This window comes from Cnephaeus nilssonii (genome assembly GCF_951640355.1).
Source record: "Cnephaeus nilssonii genome assembly, chromosome: 17".
In the NCBI taxonomy this organism is placed as follows: domain Eukaryota; kingdom Metazoa; phylum Chordata; class Mammalia; order Chiroptera; family Vespertilionidae; genus Cnephaeus; species Cnephaeus nilssonii.
Window position 1 is genome coordinate 13,148,994 of NC_137088.1, and position 26,508 is coordinate 13,175,501.

General features: G+C 44.9%; 1 protein-coding gene across 1 annotated transcript in view; it reads right to left on the reverse strand.

The window, feature by feature from the left end:
- CMTM8 (CKLF like MARVEL transmembrane domain containing 8) overlaps positions 1 to 23,286 on the reverse strand; it is a 63,464-nt gene extending 40,178 nt beyond the window's left edge. The window contains exon 1 of the mRNA XM_079795584.1: positions 22,346 to 23,286. Within this exon, the coding sequence (XP_079651710.1) occupies positions 22,346 to 22,492 (147 nt within the window). The 5' untranslated portion in view covers positions 22,493 to 23,286. The remainder of the gene's footprint in view (positions 1 to 22,345) is intronic.
- Between the last annotated feature and the right edge of the window lie 3,222 nt (positions 23,287 to 26,508).

The following is a 26,508-nucleotide window of genomic DNA, read 5'->3' on the forward strand; positions in this document are numbered from 1 at the left end:
CATGGGGTTATGTAGACCGAACAGACGTTGGCTCTGACTCCGAATGAGATGGGAAGAGGCATATGTAACATCTGAGCAGGCTCTCTGGCTGCCCTGTTGAGAACAGACTGGGGACTGGAGGAATGGGAGGAGAAACAGGGAGATGGGTTGAGAGGATGTTAGTTTGGCTGAAAGGATAATACTGGAGGTGGTGAGAATTAATAACATTGTGGGTAGAATGTTTTTTAAAATATATATTTTTATTGATTTCATAAAGGAAGGGAGAGGGGGAGAGAGAGATAGAAACATCAATGGTGAGAGAGAATCATTGATCGGCTGCCTCCTGCATGTCCTCCACTGGGGATCGAGCCCGCAACGGGAATCAACCGTGACCTCCAGGTTCAAAGGTTGATGTTCAACCACTGAGCCATGCCAGCTAGGTCTGGATAGAATGTTTTTGAAGTTTTTTTTCCTACTATAACCAAATCACCATTATCACAGCTAAAAAAACTATGTAATATCAACACTTAGTCAATATTCAAATACCTCTGATTGCCTTATAATTTTTTTCAACATTAGAGTCTGCATCCAAATAAGACCCATATACAGGGCAGGGCAAAATGTAGGTTTACAGTTGTGAGTACGAGAATCACAGTCTGACAGGCTGGCTGGCGTGGGTTCAAAAATGAATAGGACGAGAGGTATTAGTCAGGAAATAATGACAAGTCTTTCAAGAAGTTTTGCTGCAAAGGGGAACAGCAAGTAGAGGTGAGAGTGAATGGCAATGACTCTTGGCCTCAGTCGTGAGAAGATGAGAGAGTCCAGGACTGCAGCAAACAGGTGAGTGCAAGGCCATTCACAGTATAGAATACTAGCTGTTTATACTACCCACTCTCACCTTCTCCCTTTAGTACGAACTGGATGTTAGCTATTCACATGGCCATACAGATGGAGACCATGCAATTCCAGCCTCATCTGCAGCCAAATGTGGTCACACCAGTACATTCTGGCAAATAGGATGTGAGGCGAAATGATACATGCAACTTCCAGGCTGGGTCCTGAATTGGAGCGTCCTCCACTTCCCCTTCCTATTATGGACTGGCGCAGACATGATGGTTGGAAACAAAGCAGCATCTGGGACAAGGCGGAACCCAGTGTAGAGGACAGACGAAACAAGACAGCAGCAGCTAGACCTTCAGCACTAGAGCCCTCATGTCTGTCCTGGGCAACTACTTCTTTGACTGTCAAATGAGAGAAAAATAAGTTTCTTTTGTTTAAAGCCACTTATTTTGGTCTTTGTCACAAGAGTCAAACATGCATCTTGACCAACACTCTCACATGCTTACGGAAGCTATTTCTCGGCTCCCGTAAAATATTGCTGTGAGGGACTGTGGGCCCAATGTTGTGCATTTGTCCAGTTTTACAAGAGAACATGGAAACCTAGATCCCCTTATAATATCTGGCTTTTACATACTGACAACTAATTCTGATTTTCAGCACTACACAGGCCAACAAAGCTGGTCTGGGGACCAGTCTCATTTCCGTTCCACAGGCTTCTCTGAAAAAAAGACTTTTCACTGGGACAACTAACATAATTCAGGATAACAGTGACTAGACAGTCGAAGTCCTACAAGTTTGGGCAACACAAGACAGCCCCCAAAACTCTCATCTCCCTCAAATACAGTGTCCAGGGCAGCTCCACTCCCCTGGAGAACTTTCTGTCCAAGCTCCTAAGTCATCAGCAGCGACAACCCTGGGATCTCACCTCGCCCGATGCCTCAGTATGTGAGCCTCCATAGATACCAATGGGCTTTACCACCGCAAACACTGTCTCTTTCTTTCTTCCCTTCCCCCTTCTGTTTAAGATCAGACAGGTTCTCATGCGATAGGGACGGACAACAGTATCGTGGAAGTGTCACCCATTTATGCAAAACATTGAAGGTGAAAAAGACATCCCTCAGTTTCATATGGAAGGTCTGGTAGCCTCACCAAACAAGTTCACCCAGACAAACCGCTCCTTGGAGAAGAGTGGGAGGTGGCATACGACACAGAAGATGCAACATCCAATGCTCACTTCGTAGGACCCACCAAAGAGACAGGTTATAAAAACACAACCTATGTGGCATCAGCACTGTGCAGGGCCCCAGCTGATACTCACATCTAAAAAACAAGATCCTGTGTGATGTAACTTCAGCTAAGCCCATTTTCCTCCTCTAGAATTTAGGTGAAAGGTCTATATAAAAGCCCGTCGTTAGCCAAACGCAATACTAATTATCAGCAGGGCAGTAACTCGGTCAAGGTGTTGCTCATACAGGTTCAAATTACGTGCTATCCTCACAAGATGGTACAAAGATAAGAGAAATACCACGGCATCACTGTTGCACAAGTAGCACAATGAGCAGAATCAAAACAATCGTTCTAGAAAAAGAAGTTTCTACTTATCATATCACACCATTTGCCCTCTAAGGAGTTGGTCCTTGGTTCAGCATGGAGCCTTGGTGCTGTGGGACCCTCACTGGGTTAAGATATCCAAGTCTGAAGAAGGAAGCTGGAGGGAGTGTCTCTGCATCGTAGAGGGAGAAGGATTCGAAGGGGAGGAGGATGAGTAATCCAAGAAGGAAGGTGAGAAAACAAAACAAGAAGGTAAGGAGAATGGTGTGGGAGGTCTGTGTGCACCTGCCAAGAACTTCTACCCCCATCATTGGTCAACACCTAAAACTAACCCAACCCTCAGGCAATTGGACTTGTTGTAGACACTGGGGATGGGCAATAGCAAAGGGTAGAGGAGGTGGGTGAGAAGACAGAGAACACCAAGAGAACACTGGCTCTTTGCAAATTAGTGGGAATATATGGGAGGCCTTTAGGCTCCTCATACAGAGCTACTGAGGTTCTGAGCAGTATCACCAATACCCTCAAGAGACAGGGAGGCCCCTATGACACTTGGGTAAGATCACCTCCCCCTAAAACAAGAGTTATGAGTTCTGCCCTAGCCGGTTTGGCTCAGTGGATAGAGCATCAGCCTGTGGACGGAGGGGTCCCAGGTTCCATTCCAGTCGAGGCCACATGCCTGGGTTGCGGGCTCGGTCCAACGTACAGGAGGCAGCCAATCAATGATTCCCTCTCATCATTGATGTTTCTACCTTTCTCTTCCTCTCCCTTCCTCTATGAAATCAATAAAAATATATATTTTTTAAAAAGTTATGAGTTCTTTCTGTGCCACTGTGCTAAACAATTTACAGGCATTTGTATTTAATTTTTCAATAATCTCAAGATGTAGGTATTATTAGATATATTTTACAGACAGCTTAACAATGTTAACTATTTTGTTTACAATCAGAAAGCTAGGAGTGGCCAGAGCAGGACTGAGAGCCAGATCTGTTTGATTATAAAGTCTGTCATTTCTGCTCAGAAATGTGCCCATGTTTAGCTTTCAGAAAAGGGGTTTGGGTTAGATTCACAAATCACAAGACAGACCACCATTCCGTGCCTCCTGATATGCCACACTAAGAAGAACACCGCATCAGTAGTATTCCTGACAACACCATAAGCTGAATCTACTCACGAGGGAACATCAGGCAAGCCCAACTTGAGGAGCATTCCACAAAATACCTCCCCTGGATTCCTTAAGATTGTCAAGCTCTTGAAGGACAAAGAAAGACTGAGGAACTGTTCCAGGTTAAAGGACACTAAAAAGACATGACAACTAAATGCAACGCGTGACCCTGAACTACATCTTGGACAGGAAAAAGTGAATAGAAAGGATGTTATTGGGACTACTGGTAAAATCTAAGTATGAACTGTATTCGTATAAAGGATAAGTTTGCTGAACGTGATGGTTATACTGTGATCATATAGGAGAATATTCTTGTCCTTGGGAGATGTATGCTGAAATACCTGGGGTGTTTGGGGTCATGGTGTTTGGCTCCACAAAAATATCAAGTAGACAGATTGGGAGAGCGGAAGGATGAAGCAGGATATTTACATTTGAGAAATCGCAGTGAAGGAAGAGGAAGTTCATGAGACCATTCTTTCCATTTTCCTTTGCAATTTTAACATTTTTAAATTTAAAAACTTGAAAGGATTCTGCCGTCAATTTCTGGCGATGTGACAGGCTGGGTATTCTCCCAAATGAAACAAGTATGGATAAAATATAAAACATTTTAAAACAGTTTGCTGAGCTGGCATGAAAGGAAGGAATCCTAAGAGGCCAAAAATGAAATCAAATAGGAATCCTGGGGAGAAGCTGAACACCAAAGCGAGTTTTCCAGCTGGGAGTTTGTTAAACCTCTTGAGGATAGAGAGCTCCCATCATTTTTAAAAAAGCTTTTTTGAGATCTAATTCATATGTCATAAACTTCACCCTTTTGAAGTGCACAATTCAGTGATTTTCAGTATATTCACAGAGCTATGCAACCATGACCACTATCTAATTTCAGACCATTTCATCGCCTCCAAAAGAAACCCCTCTGCCCATTAGCAGCCACTCCCTATTCCTCTCTCTCCCCCCAGCCCCTGGCAAGCATTAATCTACTTTCTGTTTCTAGGGAGTTGCCTGTTCTAGACACTTCATATGAATGGAATCCTATAACATGTGGCTTCTTTCACTTAGCATAATGCTTTCAACTGTCATCCATGCTACAGGACACATCAGTACTTTATTCCTTTTTATTGCCAAATAACAATTTATTGCATGGGTATACCATGTTTTGTCTACCCATTCATCAATTGATGGGTATTTGAGTTGTTTCCACCTTTTGGCTATTATGAATAATGCTGCTATAAACATTCATGTACAGTTTGTGCGTGTGTGTGTGTGTGTGTGTGTGTGTGTGTGTGTAACATTTGTTTTATTAAATTTGGGGGGCGGGTATATACCTAGGAATGAAATTGGTGAGTCATATGCTAACTTTGTTTTTCCTTTTGAGGAACTGCCAAATTGTTTTTCTAAAGTGGCTGCACCATTTTACAATCCTAACAGCAATACATGAGGGTTCCAATTTCTACATCCTCACCAAGACTTGTTATTGTCCATCTTTTTAATTATAGCCATCCTACTGGGTGTGAAATGGTATCTCATTGTGCTTTTGACTTGCATTTCCCAAAAGACAATGATATAGAGCATCTCTATGAAGTCCTTATTGGCTCTTCGTGTATTTTCTTTGAGAAATTGCTATTCTTATTCCTTGCCAAGCTTCCATTAATGTGCTGGATGGTGGAAGATAATTAAAACCAGGTGCCCATCTAAGGTGAAAAGTCTAATAGGAACCTCCTTCCCTCCCCCATAGAAAACTGGGATCTACAAAGGCCAGCCCTTCAATGTGAGGGTAGATAAGAAATTAACTCCCTGTCCAGAGGGAACAATAAGAGAACAACTATCTGAATTTAGCGCCACACTCAGTCTCTCATTTGGTTGGGCCTGAGTCTATGTAGGCTAAGAAGAGCACATGAGATCAGAAAAAGTTAAAGAATTTCTAGGAGTGTAAGAGAACTGAAATTAAAAATTGAAGGTATGGTTTAAACAGCTAATGAGATAATTATTAAAATGAAAAAATATAGTAGCAATAAGTAAATAAACAATTTATTATAACTATCAATTTAAAAGACTTGGACAATATGTTTTTAGCCTAAAGACCTAATACAGATTTAATTAGAGTTTCAGAACAAGATAAAGTACAATGAGAAAGACAATATTTACAACATTTCCAAAGATAATGTCTGAGAATTTTCCAATATTGTTGAAAGATCAATAATTGAGTCCAAGAATCCCAACTAAACCCAAGGATAAATAAAAAGAAATCCTCCAACATATCATAATGAGACGGCTGTACAAAGAAAAGACCTTTTTAACAGCAAAAGCAGCTAAATTAAAAAGGAATGACAAATTGCAATTTGACTGCCAACTTCCCACTGCAACCATGGAAACCAGTAAGACAAAAGAATGACACCTTCAATGAATGGGGACAAAAATAGCTGTCAACTTAGAATTCTACAGCCTGTGTAATTACCTTTCAAGAACAAGGAAGAAAAAGATCTTCAAAAAACAAAAACAGATGGTGGGCCCGAGATACAAGAAGGAACAATGAGCAAACTATGTGGGCTGTAGGCAAAACGAAATTGTTGACGTGTACAACAATTATAATGCGTAGCTTGTAGGAGGGTGGAAAAGAGGACAGAACTAAACAACTAGAAAATATTATAAATAGTGAGGGATGTCATCAAAGTCAGAGTTCTTCGTTTTTGTTTCAGAGCAGGGTAAAAAATACTGATTAATTTTAACTTGTATCAACCGATTAAGTATGCATGTTAAATTAAGATAGCTAGAGAATCCACTAAAAGAATAGACAGAGCATAACTTCTAAACTAATAAGAGAAAGCAAGCAAGAAGGATGAGAAATACAAAAAGGAAAACTTGATCATTCTAAAACATGGCAAAACGGGGGGCCATCAACATAGAAGGGACAAATTATGGCACATTTATGTAACAGAATACAATACAACTTTAAAAGTTAATGAGCCCTGGCCGGGTGTGGCTCAGTTGGTTGGGGCATGGTCCAGTACACCAAAAGGTTGTGGGTTCAATTCCCAGTCAGGCACATAACTAAGTTGCAGGTTCAATCCCTGGGTGGGGTGGGGTGGAGTGCATAAGGAAGGCAACTGATTGATGTCTGTCTCTCTCTCTCTCTCTCTTTTTCTCTCTCTCTCTTCCTTCCTCTCTCTAAAATATATCCTTGGGTGAGGATTTAAAAAAATTTAAAAGACTATTTAAAAGTTAATGAGCAACTAGTACTTAGCAACATGGAAAACACTCCATGATGAATGAAAGTAGCAAGTCATAGATGAAAATATGTGATTCTCTATTCTGTGAAGTTCAAAATGAGTCAAGGCTAAACAATGGCCAGAAAACATTAAACTTTACAGAATACAAAGCCAGGTCAGTGGTTACCTCTGGGAAAGCAGGCAGGACATGCAAGGGGACTTGGAGATGTGGTAGAGTTCCAGCTCCTCAACGGCGTGCTGGGCATATGGCGGCCTGTTTTATTCTTCTTTCACTTGTCTATAGGTTTTAGTGCTGTTAGATATTACACACAGGAGAAAGCGTGAAGGAATCTTAGTTCTGGGGGCGTGGCACAAGTCTGCAGAAGGCACCTCCCTACTCCTTAGTTATGCAGGTCAGCAACTCAATGGCTGCGGCTCAACCTTTTCAAGTATCTCGAGAGAGGAAACACAAGTGCCAACTCCCATCTGAGCTCCCTTTCTGCAGGCGAGTAGCTAAGCCAGCCTGGTATTAACCAGTGACCTAGTTAACTGAGCTCTGGTCTTTTGCTAGATCAACCCACCCGCAGAAAGGAAGTTTAAAAATCCTACATTAGCTTCCCAGGGCAGTGAACACAAGCTCGGGATTTGAAGTGTGAACGAAGAGGAAAACCACTCAGGATTCTTGTCACAGTTAAAGGAACCACAGACACGATTTCTGAAGTATGCGCTAGTAGGATATTAAATATAGCTATTACAGATCTCCTCAAGTATCTCCAACTCTAAGGAAATTTCTGGGCCTGTGAAACCAGAAGAAGGTCAGAGCCTCAAAGCGCACAGACTTTTCCTAAGTAAACCTATAAAGCTGAAGGGAGATGAGCACAAGCCCCACTATTTCTCTCCTCTTGGCTGCCGTGCGCGGGGTCAGGCAACCCAGCCCGCTTTCTGTCTCTGAAGAATCTTAGTCCAGATGCTCCTTCAAGTCTGCTCGTGGTGTAGGGTTTCAGATCGAGTTTTTCTTTTCAAAAGTGATCTTTGATGCCTGTCAATCCTTGATTAATACAGGTTTCTTTAAAACCTCAATTGAAAGATGTCTGTCCTGCCTCAAGTCCTTGCTGGAAACAAGACAGGTGATACATCAACAATAAAGGTATCTTTCACCTCTGAATTATTTCCCCTCTGGAGGGTGCCACCTCCTATAATTAGATTTGGGATAGATGAAGGCAAGCGAAGGCAAGATGAGAAGCAAGGTCAGAACTTTGTTTTCCAAAACAGACCATTAAACTCAAACCTCTGGAAAACTGACCCGCCCCCTGGCTTTGGAGACCTTCTTTGGGTAAAGTCTACACAGGAACATAAATCCGATGAAATCTTTCCACTGCACCTGCAAAGCTGGCATCATTGGTAAGTGTGGTAGGATCAGTCCACTAATCTTCCACAGTCTAAAAGAACTAATCATGTTAAAAGTTAAAATAAACAGGTCTTTGCAGTTCTCAATGTAGCCTTTAAACTTTCTTTAGTTGTAAGTACGGTCCTAACCCTAACCCCAGCACATATAACAGAGGCTAAATTCTACTCATGCTCATTGCTGGATGCATAAAAACTTACCAGAGATAAGATATGGCCATTCATTCTAAATGCAACTCTGTCCCCGTAAGATTAATCTATAAAGTCTGGACCTACCAGGAGAAGAAGGGAAGACTATATCTACATTCACCCAAGAAATAAACTAATATTTACCCCCGGGACAGGGTTTACATGCATTTTAGCTCATTTTATCGTCAGCTAACCTGTGAAGTCGTCATCACCCTCCTCATTATTACAGATGGGAGTTCAGGAAGCAGGAAGTCAGCTGTGCAAAGCCACATAGCTAGAAATCAAATGCACGTCTAGACTGGAAAAGGGCCAGTCCTTAGAATGTCATAGAAGCACAACACATCACAGGAGGTCTTCCCCTTTCGACACAGTGATTCTAGGAGAATCTGATGAAAGTGACGGCGGTAAGTGCTACATGTGGATCCCCCCCAACTCCGCTCTGTTCTCCTGGCAGGGTGCCTTACTGCACACTAGAGGCTGGAAGTCAGACTACAGCTCAGGTTCCACACATGATGCAGTCCTGGCCGACACACCCATCCAAGACTTAGAAGGCAAAAGACATCATGGGGCTAGAAGATAGAGGTAAGCTGCCCCCCACAGGCTCAGCCAAAAAGTCAGTGTGTGTGTGTGTGTGTGTGTGTGTGTGTGTGTATGAGAGAGAGAGAGAGAGAGAGAGAGAGAGAGAGAGAGAGAGAGATGAGAAAGAGCTATAATTGAAATCCCACTGTCCCATCCCTAGCTTCACAGTGTTGAGAGACAAGGCAGGGGGCAGCTGTTTGGAGCCAAGTGTCACACAATGGAGGCCATGGAGATCCAGGACCCAGCAGTTGTGAGAATAAATCTTGCGTCCTTGCTTTTCTTGCCTGTGACAGGCCAGTTCCATGGTGTGGTTCTGGGAGATTGTGCAAGAAGCTCACCTTAGAGCCTGCTCCCCCTGCCCTACCAACCTTTTTGGAAGCCATCCTATGATGTACATTAAGTCCCTTGCTGATTAAACTAGCTGGAGTGTACGCTGCATTTGCAACTGAACCTTGACTAAGACAATGGATATCCTGCTTTCCCGCAGAAGGGAGATTCTACTGGGCTGGTTACCATGAATCTCATGCGTGGGCATGGAAGAGGGAGAAGCAGTCAGATGGGATTTGTTTCACCTTGCACTCCACGAGGGTGTGGTTGACCCATTCATATATAACTTAGAAACTGTATCCTCAAATCACAGCTCAACTGGAAACGGAAATGAAAGGGATCCCCTCAAACCTGAGCTGGCTTAATATCACGTGAAGTAATAAATTAAAATTCATTTAGTTTTAAATGAAAATTAATGGTAACACACTCATCTAAGGAAAAGTGCTGCCACCTTCCTGGGAATAGCTGTAGTCATAAATCTTAGCAAAAAGGAGGGAGAAGCCTAACCAGTTTGGCTCAGCGGATAGAGCGTTGGCCTGCAGACTGAAGGGTCCCAGGTTCCATTCTGGTCAAGGGCATGTACCTTGGTTGCGGGCACAGCCCCAGTAGGGGGTGTGCAGGAGGCAGCTGATGGATGTTTCTCTATCATCGATGTTTCTAACTCTCTATCCCTCTCCCTTCCTCTCTGTAAAAAATGAATAAAATATATTTTTTTTAAAAAAAAGGAGGAAGAAGAGGAGGAGGAGAAGGAGGAGGGAGAGAGGGGAGGAGACATCATCAAGTGGATTTTTAAAAATACGGATAAGTGAATGACAAAACAGCTAATCATCTATTTCAAGGTTGCTGATCGAGACCTGTATGTTCATGTCCTCATACTCCCTAATTCTCACTCCAAAACACCCACAAATGATTAAAAAATATATAGAATTTGGCCCAGCCGGTGCGGCTCAGTGGTTGAGTGTCGACCTATGAACCAGGAGGTCACGGTTCAATTCCCAGTCAGGGCACATGCCCGGGTTGCAGGCTCAATCCCTAGTGTGGGGCATGCAGGAGGCAGCCTATCAATGATTCTCTCTCATCATTGATGTTTCTCTGTCTCTCTCTCTCCCTCTCCCTTCCTCTCTGAAATCAATAAAAACACATATTTAAAAAAAATTTATATATAGACTCTGGAAAGAGCAGCAGCAGCCCAGAGCAGTGAGGGGTTCCTGGGAGGTATGCAAGAACAAACTAATGATTAAATAAGCAATGGGATTTCCAGTCTTCAGGAAAACAGCGGATCTATCAAAAAGGCGTGCTTCCAAGCAGACCCTAAGAAAACGCCACAGATTAGAGAGAACAACAGAAGTGAGAGAAGGAATGGGCCAAGGGTCATCTGCTAAGGAACAAACTTAAAGGCTTAGAAGCTGTCCAGTTAATCATTCTCTCCCCATTCCTCCAGCAGTTACTTTTGGAAATAGCCCCCGACTATTCAAGACTGCCAGGCGTTTCAACGAGCTGTGTGCACACCTCAGAAGCAAGTCCATGCAGCTACACTACCCCAACAAAAGCTAAACCACACATTAATATTACCCGTCCTCAGAAATAAAACCCACTAGATACACCCGGTTCAGTGGTTAAGCGTTGATCTATGAACCAGAAGGTGACAGTTCAATTCCTGGTCAGAGCACATGCCCAGGTTTCGGGCTCAATCCCCAGTAGGGGGCGTGCAGGAGGCAGCCGATCAATGATTCCCTCTCATCATTGATGTTTTTATCTCCCACTCCCGCTCCCTTCCTCTCTGAAATAAAAAATACATTTTTAAAATACAAGGCGAAATCCTAACAACAAAAATGAGCACCACCCCTCACCATCCTGGCCCCTGACCCTGACCCTCCCCAACCCCAGCATGAAGCCTGACCCTCGCACTGACCCCAAGGGTGGCCCAGGCACAACATGGCCTCTCTTCCCGGGGCAGGGGCAGATCCTACCGCTCTCTTACAGTGGCATGTGTCTTCCTGGCTCCTCCTCCGTCTCCCCCAAACCCAAGAACTGACCTCTCCCTTGAGACCCAGGTAAGGCTTCCAGAGTGAGGCTCACAGGTGTCTCCACACCTCACACAGCCAGCAAATGCCTGTGAGGATGCCTCCGGGGGGGTGGGCACAAATGTCTGGGCAAACCCCCCCGCACCCCCCCCCTGGGGTCAGAGTCCTGGGGAAACAGCGACCCAGATGGGGGGGTTCAGTGAACACAGGTATGGCCACGTGAGGGAGTGGTCATGAGAACAAGTGGGTGGGACCAAGTGAACAAGGGGGTGGGGCCACATCAACAGATGGGAGTGGTCACGTGAACAAGGCGTGGGGCCAAAAATAAAAATAAAATCCAATAGTTTATTAGAAAAATATATTTTAACTAAGTAGAGATTATCCCAAGAGTACACGCATGATTCAACATTATATTTCAGGATATAATTCACACTGTTAGCAAATTGAGGGGGACAAAAACCCATATGATCATTTCAATGAATACCAACCCCCTCACACCAAATTCTATCTCCTAAATTCAACACCTATTACTAACTAAAATGAGTACAAATTGAAATTTCCCTTCCTTAACTCAATAAAGAACATCTATCAGAACCTACAGGTAAACTTGTACTGTCATTAAAACATTGAAAACATCCCAATTAAAATTATGATCCAGCCATATAACTCCAATAATTCAATATTATACTGAAAGTACTAATCTATGAAATAATGAAAAAAGTATAAATATAAAAAGAAAATCCTTATTCACAGATATTACTATAATTTACTTATAAAAATTTACTTATTGATAAAACCAATTCACCATTTTTGATAAATCTCACTTACCAAAAACTGAGAATACTTAAACCTAGTACATATACTTAAACATAAGACTCATCTGGAAAAACTCATAAGGACTTCAAGAGGATGTAATGACCTAAATAGAAAAGTAAAATATTGTATTCCTAGATGATAAGATTCCATATCATATCTCCTCAAATTAATTTATAAATGTAGTGCAATCTCAATCAAAGTTGCAATGGAGTTTAAAGAACAATGGTTCTGAAAATCACCTGTGTTAATGTAGGTATACAAGAATAGCAAAGAAACAGGAAAAGTTGTATGACTTACCCTATTGAATATTAAAACACATGATAAAGCTATAGTATTTAAAAGGCTTTGGAATTGACTCAGGAATAGGACAGAATAGGGTCAAGACATAGCTGCACATATATGCAAATATGACATGATTACTGGTGAGACTACTATATATTCATCTGGGGAAAAAGTGAAATTATATTGTTACCTTATATACATAAAATTTTTTTATGATGGTAAATATTCTTGACTAAAAAAATAACCACTTGCTCTAGCTGGTTTGGCTCAGTGAATAGAGCGTCGGCCTGCAGACTGAAGGGTCCCGGTTCGATTCCAATCGAGGGTGCATGCCCAGGTTTCAGGAGGCCGCCGATCAACGATTCTCTCTCATTATTGATGTTTCTAGCTTGCTCTCCCTCTCCCTTCCTCTTTGAAAACAATAAAAATATATATATTTTAAATTCTCCTTTATTTTCTTCAAATATTTGTATAATCCTGGGGGTAAAGAAGCCATGTTTAAGAAAAGCAAACCCCTGAAGGCTAACATGCAAATTAGAAATTTATTTTAATGAATAAAATGACATGAATGATGCTAGTAACAAGTGACAGATGAGAAAATTAATATCCATAACACATATATCAACAACAAATGTGAAAATATATCAAGACATTGTTAAATTTAAAAGTTGCAGAATATATATAATATGCTCATTCATGAATGTGTGTGTCTTATACTATGTGCATGTTTGCACACGTACAGAAAAAAGTCTGGGAGAAATGTGAAGGGTAAGTACATCAGGGCAGGTGGGTGGGTAGATATGGAATGGAGTAAAGGGTATAGATTAGCAGAATTTCAGTTTTCACTGTATTTGAAATTTATTTTTACCATGAACACATTAATGCATAAATATATTCTCATTAGAAAAAAAATTTAAACCATATAAAAATGTAAGGAGTTAAAACAGGAACATCCCTCTTCAAACACATTCCCAAAAACAATCCTATTTCCCTCCTGGGAGGTAATTTTTATTAAAGTTTTCTCTTCCTTTATATCTTTAAAAATTTTCAAATGAGTAGATGAAAAAAAAGGCAGTTCTCCCAAAGGAAATAAATGGCTAATAAACGTATTTTAAAAATTCAAATTTATAATCACTTAACTGCAAATAAAAACAATTTGCTCTTTTTCACATGTCCAGGGCTCCCCCGAATATTACTGATGTTCTTCTTACTACTGGGCGCCTATGCCAACCTGGTTTTTACCATTTTGAATATTCTCCCACTGCAATAAGATTGGCACATATTAAAAGAAAGTTTGACTATTTGCAGAAACAAGCCCAGTTACACACTGAAGCACCACTAGAGGGAATGTAAATTGGTATAACTTTCTGTGTAACTTGGCAGTAATATGAAAAGCCTTCAAACCACATATGCCAATCCCCCCGCCATACACACACACAAATAACCATGTAAGAACTAAAAAATGAGGTCAGCAAAGTTATAGCAATAAACAATCCAAAAATGAAATTAAGAAAATAATTATATTTACAATAGCATCAAAAAGAATAAACTATTTAGGAATAAAATTAACAAAATAAATGTAAGACGCATGCTGAAAACTACAAAACAGCCGAAACCGGTTTGGTTCAGTGGATAGAGCATCAGCCTGCGGACTGAAAGGTCCCGGGTTCGATTCCGGTCAAGGGCATGTACCTTGGTTGCGGGCACATCCCCAGTAGGAGGTGTGCAGGAGGCAGCTGATCTATGTTTCTCTCTCATGGATGTTTCTGGCTCTCTATCTCTCTCCCTTCCTCTCTGTAAAAAATCAATAAAATATATTAAAAAAAAAAAAAGAAAACTACAAAACATTGTTGAAAGAAATTAGAGAACACCTAAATAAATGGAAAGACTGTGTTTGAAATTTATTTTTACAATGAACACATTAACGCATAAATATATTCTCATTAGAAAAAAAAAAATTAACCATATAAAAATATAAGGAGTTAAAACAGGAACATCCCTCTTCAAACACATTCCCAAAACCAATCCTATTCTCTCCTGGTTATTAATTGGGAAATTTAATTTTGTTAAGATGGCAATCCACAAATTGATCTATAGATTCAACACAATCCATATTGAAATCCTAGCTGCCCTTTTTGGCAAAAATTGACAGACTAATAGTAAAATTCAGATGGAAATGCAAGGGACTCCAAATAGCCAAAATGTTTTTAAATGAACAAATTTGGCAAACTCACACTTCTGATTTCAAAACTTTCTATAAAACTACACTAATCAATACAGGGCAGATGTATAGATCAATGGAGTAGAACTGAGAATCCAGAAGTAAAACCTTACATTTCAGGTTATTTGATTTTTGACAAGGGGGAAAAGACAATTTAATAAGACAAGCGTTGTCTTTTCAATAAATAGTGTTGGGACAATTAGATATCCATATAGGAAAAAATGGATTTAGACCCTTACCTCACACTATATACAAAAGTGAACTCAAAAATTTCTTAAATATATAAAAAAACAACAACAGGCAATAATAGAAAAAAATACACAAATTAAATTTTTTTTCAAATTAAGAGCCTTTGCTCCTCAAGGGACAAGGAATAGAAGAAAAATTTTGCAAATCATATACCTGAAAAGGGAATTGTATCCAGACTACATGAAGAATTCTTACAACTCAATAACAAAAGAGATGAACGTAATTTTTTAAATGGCAAAGGATTTGAATAGGCATTTCTCCAAAGAAGATATACAAATGACCAAGAGCACACACAGAGTTGCTGACCATCATTAGTCATTTTAAAGCCACAATGAGAAACCACTTCACACCCTGTAGGATGGCCAGGACCAAAGAGACAGAAAAGGACAAATCTTAGCGAGGACGTGGGACAATTGGAACCCTCATATTGGTGGTGGGATTGTACTGCTGTGCGGCCAGTCTAGCAGTGCCCCAAAATATTAAAACAAAGACTTAACCATGTGACCCTGCCACTCCATTCCTAGGTAAATGCCCAAGGGGACTGAAAACATACGTCCACACAAGAATTTGTACGTGAAGGCTCACAGCAGCATTATTTTATTTTTTATTAATACTCACCAGAGGGTATTTTTTCCATTGATTTTTTTTTAGAGAGAGTGAAAGGGAGGGAGGGAGGAGGGGGCGAGAGAGAGAGAGAGAGAGAGAGAGAGAGAGAGAGAGAGAGAGAGAGAAACATCAATGTGAGAGACACATCCCTTGGTTGCCTCCCACACATGCCCCGACCACAGGGGTCGATACTCTAACCACTGAGCATACTGGCCAGGGCAGCAGCATTATTCTTAATAGTGATAACGTAGAAACAACCCAAATGTCCAACAACTGATTAATGGATAAACAAAACGTTATGTCTATCACACAATGGAGTATTTGTTAATAGAATGAATGAAATACTAATACATACTACAGCATGGATGACCCTTGAAACCATTATGCTAAATGAAAGAAGCCAGACAGAAAGGGCCACACATAGAAGGTAGAATTCCATTTATGTGAAACTAGAGGCCCGGTGCACGAAATTTGTGAACGGGTAGGATCCCTAGGCCTGGCCAGAGATCAGGGCCGATCTGTGGGGTGATCAGCGGGGTAATTGGGGGCACCCTGCTTGCACCTGCCTTGGCCAGCCTGGCGCCGCCTGCTTGCCAGCCCCACTCCCTGCTACTGCCGCTGGTCACCTCCCTCTGTGGGGCAACTGGTGGGGCGATGGGGGGGCCCCTGCTGGCAGTTGTACAACTCTGTGAATATTCTAAAAAATCCCTGGATTGTAGACTTTTAAAAAGATCAACTTTATTACATGAATGATATCTCAACAAAGCTGCTTTTTAAAAATGCATATGCCAAAGCTCATAGAACTTTATACTGAAAAGAGTGAATTTTACAAGTACACATATACCCGTTATTCGATTCTAAGTACTCATCTTTAGACAAAAAACATTAAAGAACACCCAGGCCCAGCTGGCCTGGCTCAGTAGTTGAGCATTGACCTATGAACCAGGAGGTCACAGTTCGATTCCTGGTCAGGGCACATGCCTGGGTTTGGGATCGATCCCCAGTGTGGGGCGTACAGGAGGGAGCAAATCAATGATTCCCTTTCATCATTGATGTTTCTCTCTCTCTCTCTCTCTCTCTCTCTCTCTCTCTCTCTCCCCCCACCCCCGCTTCCTCTCTGAAATCAATAAAAAAATAAAAGAACACCCAGAAAGATTTCGTTTAAAGGCTGTTTATTACAACATTGTTAAAGGAAAGAAAGAAACACGAAGGGAACAGTAGGAGCCTGGCTAGTTATGGAATAGTATGTGGCTATTAAGTATATTATAAGAAATTAATCATTGATGAGGAAAGGCAATTTATCAGGTCTCAACAGGAAACTGGGCACGTTCAGATTGGGTCGTTTGAGTGGAGTTTAATAAAGGCGTTCCTTATAAAGCAGGGTGCTAGCAAACCACAAGTGATAGTGCAGTACCTCAGCACCTGGGAATGTGCAGTTATCAGAGGGCTGCCAGACAGCCCGCCTTCCACGGAGGGCACAGCCAGCCTGCTGACACCCTCAGCAGGGGGGACTCCGGGAATGAATACCCAGGACCTGCTCTCCCCTCACCCTACAGCCTCCTTCGGGTGGGACATCAGAGGGAAGCTCTTGGGACAGCACATGCGTGTGTGCCTTTGGGGTGGAGAGCAAGGTGGAGCGTGGACAGAGGGACAAATGGAAGGCATCTATCACAGATGGCCACAGCAGTCAACAAAAAGTCGTTTACAGGTGACTGCATTTAAAAAATTACAGATACAGCCTGACTGGCTGGCTCAGGGGTTGAGCGTCGACCTATGAACCAGGAGGTCGCGGTTTGATTCCTGGTCAGGGCACATGCTCGGGTTGCGGGCTCAATCCCCAGTGTGGGGCGTGCAGGAGGCAGCCGATCAATGATTCTCTCTCATCATTGATGTTTCCATCTCTCTCTCCCTCTCCTTTCCTCTCTGAAATCAATAAAAATGTGTATTTTTTTTTAAATTACAGATAAATAACATATAACCACTTAAGAAATTCTGGAATGCTCTACTCCAAGAGGTAAACAGTGGTTTACTCAAGAGTTCCTTAACTATGGTGCTGTTGTCAACTGGTGAAGGAATTCTTCACTGTTGGGGACTGTCCCAGGTACTTCAGGACATTTAGCATACCTGGCCCCCAGGGCACTAAACTAACAACGGCATTACAATAACCATTAAATAAACAAACAAAAAACCCCACCCACTCCCAGACAAAGGGTTGTACCACGCCCATGAGGAACCACTTGGAAGGCTAGAATTACATCTTTTTTTCTTACCTGCATTTTTCTAATTTTTTTGCAAAGACTAGGTATTGTTTTTGTGAAAAGGAAACTAGGTCCCTCCCCGCCTTTTTTAAAGGAACTCAACAGGATAGAGTACTTCAGATTCCAGCTGTCAGAAAGCCCTATTCTGTCTCCCCCAACTAAGTTTGCTCATGACAAGAATGAAAGGTGACCTTACATTATTACACAGACGCTATAATTCATTTTAAAGTCATCAATAACAAGAAGGGTGCAACTAACTCAGCTTCTGGCAAAGCACTTTTAGTCTCAGGTACTGCAGATCGTTACGAGATCACGGCATCCTACAAATCCCAGGTCAAGGACTGGATTGCTTTCCGTTTGTTATAAAATTTTAAAAAGGGAACAAGTACAATTTGGTTTCAACACGATGTTATATTGGCGCAGCCTGGAGTGTTTTAGTCCGTTAGCAGCGACCCCTGTGAGAAAGCCAGGGCAAGCGATTTTGACAACAAATTTGGGGAAACATAGTGTTGTGTTTCTCTATTATTTCATTTTCCCTGGGATGGGGTGGGGGAAGTCAGGTTCTTAGTAGTTCTTTGTCTCAGTGTTTTGTTTTGTTTTTCAAGACAGAAAAGTTCACATTCTTCTGGGTTTATCGTTAATCTCCGGGCTGGGACAGCAATAGTTTGAAACGTGCCCCCCACTGGACAAAGGTAAAGAGAGGGACAAACAAGGAAGATTTCTACAGCACCGGCTATCCCAGTGAGACCTAGAAGCAGGCCAGTTTTACAATGGAAAACGGAGGAAACCAAAACTGTACTTCCTTATGACAGGAAACTATAATAGTGGGAGAGATCTCAGACCCTGAGAAATGCTCATGGTATATGGTAAGCAGGTCTTTAATCCATAAAAAAAATTATAAAAAGAATACATATATAGAAAAAAAAGTATAAAGGGGGTTTCAGAAAAAAACACACTGAAAAAATGCAAAGATAAAAATTAAAATTTTAAGGGAAGGCAGGGGAGGATGAGGGCAGATGGTGAGGGGGTAAGAGATCAACCAAAAAACTTGTATGTATATAAGCATAACCAATGGACACAGACAATGGGGGGGGGGAGGGGGTGAAGATGAAGGACGGCCTGCGAGGGGGGAGGGGGCTAGGAGAGGACAATGGCGGGGAGGGGAAAGGGGACATATGTAATACTTTCAACAATAAAGAATTAAAAATAAAATAGAGCTGCCATATAACCCAGCTAAAAAGAAAAAAAAAAGTAAATGTTAAAGTTCTCCTTAAAGATACCTAAGTTTTCCTGATTGAGAGAACACACCAGCTCCCCAGTATAATGGAAGAAAACGAACTCACATGAAGGCCCACGACTGTGATGGTACAGAAGAAAGAAGATTCTACAGCAGTGGTTCTCAACCTTCCTAATGCCGCGACCCTCTAATACAGTTCCTCGTGTTGTGGTGACCCCCGAACCATAAAATTATTTCCGTTGCTACTTCATAACTGTAATTTTGCTCCTGTTAATGAATCATAATGTAAATATCTGTGTTTTCCGATGGCCTTAGGCTCTACAGCAGCGACCCACAGGTTGAGAACCGCTAGCTGGGTCGCCTAAGACCATCAGAAAACACAGATATTTACATTACGATTCATTAACAGTAGCAAAATTACCGTCATGAAGTAGCAACGGAAATAATTTTATGGTTCGGGGGTCACCACAACACGAGGAACTGGATTAGAGGGTCGCGGCATTAGGAAGGTTGAGAACCACTGTTCTACAGGCTTCCAGAAGAAAAAAAACTATCACAAACTGGAATAAACAGGGCATTTGAGATCTTTCCCGGCAATTGTTGTCAGTTTTGGCTCAAACAAACTCTTATAAAATATTTTTAAAAGAATTAAAATAAATATTTTTTTTAAAAAAAATAAATAGAATAACTACAAGACAACAGAGAAATACTTTATAAAAATTCTGGAGGAAAAAAAAATCACAATTTCTAATCTAACATTCTTGACCCAAACTATGAATTATGTGTAACAGTTGGATCAAGACATTTTGAAAGATGCAAATCTCAATGTACAGATGCATCCTTTCTTAGGAAACTACGAGAGGCTGTGTGCCCCTCCCAAAAGGAAGGCAGACAGGGAGGACGCTGCTCCTGGGAAGCAGGGGACCCAGCCCAGGTGGTGCAGGAGACCCCAGCCACCAGCTGTGCCCGCGTGAGCTGGGAGCCGCTCAGAGGCTCCCTTCACTGTGAGGGTGACCCTGGCAGGACACCTCTCAGTTCCGTCTCGGAGTGTGTCTCAGTTTTTCTAAGAGGAGATTTAGACAACTAAGGCACAACTAGTGACTAAAAATGTCCAGAGAACTAAAAAGATGGAAAGAAAGAAGGACTAACTCCAGGGAAAACAAGAAATTGGGCAGGCAGGGAAAAGTGCTGATAGACTCCTCAGTGGCTCAGTGTCCGAAGGTCAACACTTGCTATTGATCTAACCCAGTGGTCGGCAAACTGCGGCTCGCGAGCCACATGCGGCTCTCTGGCCCCTTGAGTGTGGCTCTTCCACAAAATACCACGTGCGGGCGCGCCCGTACAGTGCGATTGAAACTTCGTGGCCCATGCGCAGAAGTCGGTTCTCGGCTCTCAAAAGAAATTTCAATCGTTGTACTGCTGATATTTGGCTCCGTTGACTAATGAGTTTGCCGACCACTGATCTAACTCAAAATATAGTGTGAGAGCGGAGGGTATATGTATAATGAGGTGGTAAAGAGGTGGCTGTATAAGGCCCGAGAAATCACTGAGTCTGGCCTCGCCAAGGCATTAGCGGTGAGTTAATGAAATGTCTGACCACATATAGCAGGCTAATTTTTAAGATGGTACTTTTGTACGGCCCTCAAATGATATTATAAATATCCAAATAGCCCTTGGCAGAAAAAAGGTTTCCCACCACTGATTTAGAGCTCTAAGCGATATGAATGCTCGTACCCCTAGGTATGCAGAAGGGTGGGGAAACACATCTGCCTATAGGACTATTTGATTCTATAAACGTGTGCACATATAGTGCTGGCCAGAATTCAAGCTTATCTGTAGCAGTCACAAGAGTCATTTTTCTTACATGGTTTTCGACTTTTTCAAAAAATGTATTGAAATCTAAAAGGATACATGCCAATGTATCAACGGTGGTTACTTCTAGGGATGGGATAGTGGGCCATTTACATGTTTTCCTTCACTTTCCTGTTTTCTGGAAAAGCGTGGAACATAGAGCTTATTGATCATTAATCAGAAAACGAGGAGCATTTTACTTTGTGCCGGGCCGAAATCCACCCCAGGGCAGAATCCCCATCCCTGTCACCTTAGCTTCTGTTTGCTCTGAAAGAGCCGGAGCCTGCCAGCTCCTTCATTCACACAGCAAATATTTGCTGAATTCCTATAAGCCAGGCCCTCCTACAAGGCGATTCCAATCCCTTCGCTTTTTATTGCGTCTTCCCAAGTCCTTCCACACCAGCTGGGGGCGGGGGACTCAGTAGACCCCGGGGAGGGCTCTGAGACAATGGAGGAACAAGTAAGCTATTAGATGTACGCAACTTCTGCTGAAGGTTTCTCAGAGTCTTCAGTCACTTCTGCACCATCCTGGCTCCCGTTCCCCACCCCCACGCAGGCTAGGTTTTCATTCCACAAGTGTTCACAGGAAAGTATGGGATACGTGGCGGAAGGGGCACTGGTTAGACAGCTGGATGGGATGCCCATTACCCGTGAAGAGCAGGCCCCTGGCAAGCAAGATAGGCCCGGGTTTGAATTCCAGCTCCTCCACCTGGGGGGTGGGGGTGGGGGGGTGACTTCCTTCCCCTCCCTATGCCTCAGTTTCCTCACCTGTAAAATGGGATAATAACTGAAGTCACCTTCCCAGGGTAGGGTTGTTGTGTGGGTTACATAAGGGCAGAAGGCACCTGAAGAGCTTGAGGAGACCCTGGCACACGGCGAAGACTCGCTCAATAGAAAGACAGAGGCCACCAGTCCTTTTTCAGCCGTGAAGGACTGGCTGGGACTTCGCAGGAAATCACTTAACCTCTCAGCCTCCATGTCCTCCTGGGAAGAGGAGAACGCACACGCCCAGGCCGGCCTCCCCAGGAAGGTTCTCAGCCCAAACCAGGATGCGCCACAGCACCAAGCGGGAGGGAGACCCTGCGGTCCTCAGAGGTTGAGGCCCTCGGACTGTATTCAGTCAACATTTCCTGACTCGCCTCAACTTCATTACCAGGGAGATAATTAGGGGAAGGGATGAATCCTCTCCTCTTCCCCCGATCTTTGGAAAGCTTTGCTTTAGGGAGGAGGCCACCCACGTGGGGAGCAGGTAAGGGCGGCACCAGGTGTCTGCGACTCGCATTAACATAAACTCCTGGCTCCCCAACCGCGCAGCTCCCAGGATGAGCCTCCATCACCCGCAGGGCCCCCCGCAAGTTGGGTTTCTCCCCCGGCGGACATCCTGAGGGTCACAAGCCTCTTCCCCAAGGGGACTGGACCCCGCTCCGGGAGGCGGGCTCTGAGTTTTACACTTTGGGGAGAAGGCGAGACGGAGCGAAAGGGCCCGTCCGCGGACCGGCGCTGGCTCCCGGCCGAGGCGCGCGCGCGCCGGCCCCCCTGCGCCCCCGCCCCCCGGCCCCGCACTCACGATCTCCGCCACGATGAGGAGCCCCGGCGCGGTGCGGAGGAATTCCCGGTCGTAGGCGAAGCTGCTGCTGCTGGTGGAGAAGTTCTCGGCGAAGGAGCTGGCGGTGGTGGTGACGGTGTGCGGGCGGGTGCGCGGCGGCTCCTCCATCGTCGCGCCTCGGCCGGGCTGGCCCTTCCGCGGGGACCCCCAGCGCGTCGGGGGGCAGGACGCGCGGCCCGGAGCCCGGGGGGGGGGGGGGAAGACCCGGGCGAGGGGGAGGGGAGCGCGGCTGGCGCGGGGAAGGGGGCGCGCAGGGGGCGCCCACCGGGGCCGGTCCCGCGGCGGCGCGTGTCCAGCGAGTGCGCGGCGCCCCCCGCTCCTCGGCGCGCGGGCTCTCGGGCGGCGAGGGGGCGCGAGAGGAGCAGGAGGACGGGCCGGAGCTGGGGGAGGCCGCCGGGCGGCCAAGGCTGGCGGCGGAGGCCGGGAGGAGGGGAGGGGGCGTGGAGAGGGGCGGGCGCCAGGCGCGCGGGGAGGGGCCGCCCCGCTGGGGCGCCGCGGGCCGGGGCCTCTTCACCTGTTGCCCGGGACGGTGCGGCTCAGAGGGCGCGGAGTCGTGCCCAGGGTCGCGGGGCGGGCCGCGCGGAGGACGGGGTGCGGGGTCCCGGCCTCCCGCGCCCCCCCTGCCCGGCGCAGGCCTCCGACAGGCTCCGCCCCCCGCGGGCGGGCCGCTGACCTGTCTCCTTCCACCTGACGGCGGCGGCCTGGGCGGCAGGGGCCCCGCGGGGACACCGAGGCCGCCAGACGGAGCCCTCCGAGCAGGGGGTGGGGTGTGACCGAGCGGCGGGAACTCTGGCCCGGCCGGACCTTAGACCCGGATCGATGCGAGGCCGACAGGGCTGCCCCGGCGACGGCGGGGGTTGTCCCCCGCCCGCCGCGGTCGCCGCCACCATCCCCGGCGGCATTTCCTGCCCCTCCTGCCGGGAACAATGTGAGGAACCAACCTAATCGCCGGGCTTGGAGGGCGAGACACCTCCGGGCGCGCGCAGTGGCCCCGCCGCGGGGATCCGTGGAGCCGAGGGGGCGGTTCTGGCCCGGAGATGGGGGAGGAGGGGTATGTGGGTCCCCCGTCACTCTCGGAAGAAAATCTTTGAAGAAAAAGCTCAAACTCTGTGGGTGCGCAAAGTGAATGTTATGACCCACGGACGGTGCTTTTCGTACTCAGTATTAGAATATGCGCCTCTGCACCCCAAGGTGCAAAGGGCCCCCAAGCCATTTCTTTCTTTTTTAAAAAAAAAATAAATATATTTTTTTATTGACTTAAGAGAGGAAGGGAGAGAGAAACATCAGTGATGAGAGAGAATCATTGCATGCTCACACGCAGAGCAGCCCGCAACCCGGGCACGTGCCCTGACCAGGAATCCACCCGTGACCTCTTGGTCCAAAGGTCAGTGCTCAACCACTGAGCCATGCGGGCTGGGCTGCCAGACCATTTCATTCAACGAATCAAGCAGGGTCTTTCCTCCGCAAGGAGCTGCTGTGGGGTAAACGCGTTACAGAGTCAGGGTTTCAGAAAGCACCTAGTGGCTGTGTCGGGGGAGGGGGACTGTGGAGCCGAGGCGAGGGAGATACCAAAGTCCTATTTAGTGAGCACCTTGTTATAGGGTCAAATTGGACCTGAGCTCCAGCCCTGAGGCACTGGCATTCCACAGCTGTACCACCGAGAGCAAGTGGCTGCACCGCTCTGGGCTTCAGTGGTACCATCTGTAAAATGGGGCTTTGACAGGTGGACTTCTCATCAAAGAGAGCGTGTTCTGGGTGGCCCCTCCTTCTGTTTCGTGAAAGGATGACAAGACACAATGTTATTTGGAAACCACTGAAAGGAAAGGACATAATCCTTGGTCACAGAGAATAGCTTTGCGTTCACAGCGGAGGGAAGGCATTCGCTCTGATCTGTTCCAACACAGGCTAAAAAAGGGGTCAGAAGTAACATTTTATCCACACACTGTCCTATCAGCTGAACTAAGAGGAGCAGAAACTACCATCTGAGAAAACAAGGAATTCGTTTCTTTTCAGTCTAGGGCAGTGACGGGCAACCTTTTGAGCTTGGTGTGTCAAACTTTGCCAAAAAACTGAGCATAACTCGGGTAGTGTGTCACTTTGAGGAAAAAACATTATTTCGCAAATGTTTCATCCTCGGCATGCGGCTGCCTCAGTGGCCGCGTGTCATCAGAAATGGCTATGCGTGTCAGTGCTGGCACGCGTGTCATAGGTTCGCCATCACTGGTCTAGGGCCAACCTGGAGGACCTCAGGAATGAAAGTGAAGGCTTCAAACACAGTGCAAAGATAAAGGTTAGGGGAAATTCTGTCCGTGAGCATTTGTTAATAAGCACCTTGCACTGGTGGGCAAATGCAACAAAAATTAAAACATGGCACTCTCCCAGGAGGAGTGGTTCTCCAAGTATGGTCCCTGGACCAGCGGCATCAGCATCACCTAGGAAACTGTCAGAAATGCAAGTTCTCAAGCCCCGCTTCATACCCATTGAGTCAGAAACTGGGCGGGGCGGGGCGGGGGGGGGGGGGGGGGCGGCGCAGAGCCCAGGAAGCTGTGTTTGAACCAGCCCTCCAAGTCACTGTGATACACGCTGAAGTGTGAGAGTTACTGATTTCAAGAAAGCGATAATGTCACTGGGGAAATATGAGACACACATGTGAAATGCCTGGAGGAGTCTATGGCATCCTTCGTGACATTTTGGGAATGCAGGAAGACAGGAAGGAACTCTAGACAGCTCTATTTCTGTAATACAAAGGACAATTCCTTCTCAAAAAACCCTTGCAGCCAGATGGATTTCAAAATTCAGATTTTTTTTTTCCAGAAAGGTAAAATGTACATACACCATGTACTTCATAACACCCTTGGTAAGGGCTGGAGTGGCCTTCTCATCAAATACACTGATTTTCTGCAATGAAAATACACGGATGATGTTAAGTGTGTGTTTGTTGCAATTTCATAAACACTCCTTAAACATGAGTGGTGTAGCCAAAACCGGTTTGGCTCAGTGGAGAGAGCGTTGGCCTGCGGACTGAAGCGTCCCAGGTTCGATTCCGGTCAAGGGCATGTACCTTGGTTGTGGGCACATCCCCGGTGGTGGGTGTGCAGGAGGCAGCTGGTCTATGTTTCTCTCTCATTGATGTTTCTAGCTCTCTCTATCCCTCTCCCTTCCTCTCTGTAAAAAAAATCAATAAAATATATTTAAAAACAAACAAACAAAAAAACATGAGTGGTGTAAAAAGACAGTGTGGTGTCTTATCTGTTCATGAGTCTGTGGCTCAGGAATTTGGGCAGAGTTTGGCTGGCGGCTCTTCTGCTCCATGTGGTGTTGATTGGAGTCATTCACGCAGCTGCTTCCAAGTGGACAGGACTAGAAAACTCCAAAAGGCTTCACTCATTCTGTTCACTCTCCTGCCGGCACGTCAGCGCTCCTCCACCTGGCCTCTCTCTCTCCACGAAGCTTAGGCTTCCTCCCCGCATGGTGGGCTCAGGGTACTTCCACATGGTACCTTCCAAGAGGGAACCTTCCAAGAGGGGCCAAAGCAGAAGCAAGCTCTCCCAAGGCCCAGTGTTGAAAGCTATACAGCATCGTTTCTGCCACATTCCGTTGGGGAAAGCCAGGCAGCCTGGAGTCAGAGGGGGGACTAGAAACCGCCTCGGATGGGAGGAGCAGAATTGTGGCCACCTTTTAATTCAGGAAGAGGGGTAGATCAAGACAACAAATAGCTTCACATCTGTTTAAGTCAGGGTTTCCTACCAAATACACTGTCTGCAAACTTAAGAGGAAATTCTTGGTTTTCATCGTTTTATTTATTTTTTATTTTTTAATATATTTCATTGATTTTTCACAGAGAGGAAGGGAGAGGGATAGAGAGTTAGAAACATGGATGACAGAGAAACATCCATCAGCTGCCTCCTGCACATACCCCCACTGGGGATGTGCCCGAAACCAAGGTACATGCTCTTGACTGGAATCGAACCTGGGACCCTTCAGTCTGTAGGCTGACGCTCTATCCACTGAGCCAAACCGGTTTCAGCTCATCGTTTTATTTTTTTAAATACATTTTTATTGATTTCAGAGAGGGAGAGGGAGAGATTTCAGAAACATTAGTGATGAGATGCAATCATTGGTCG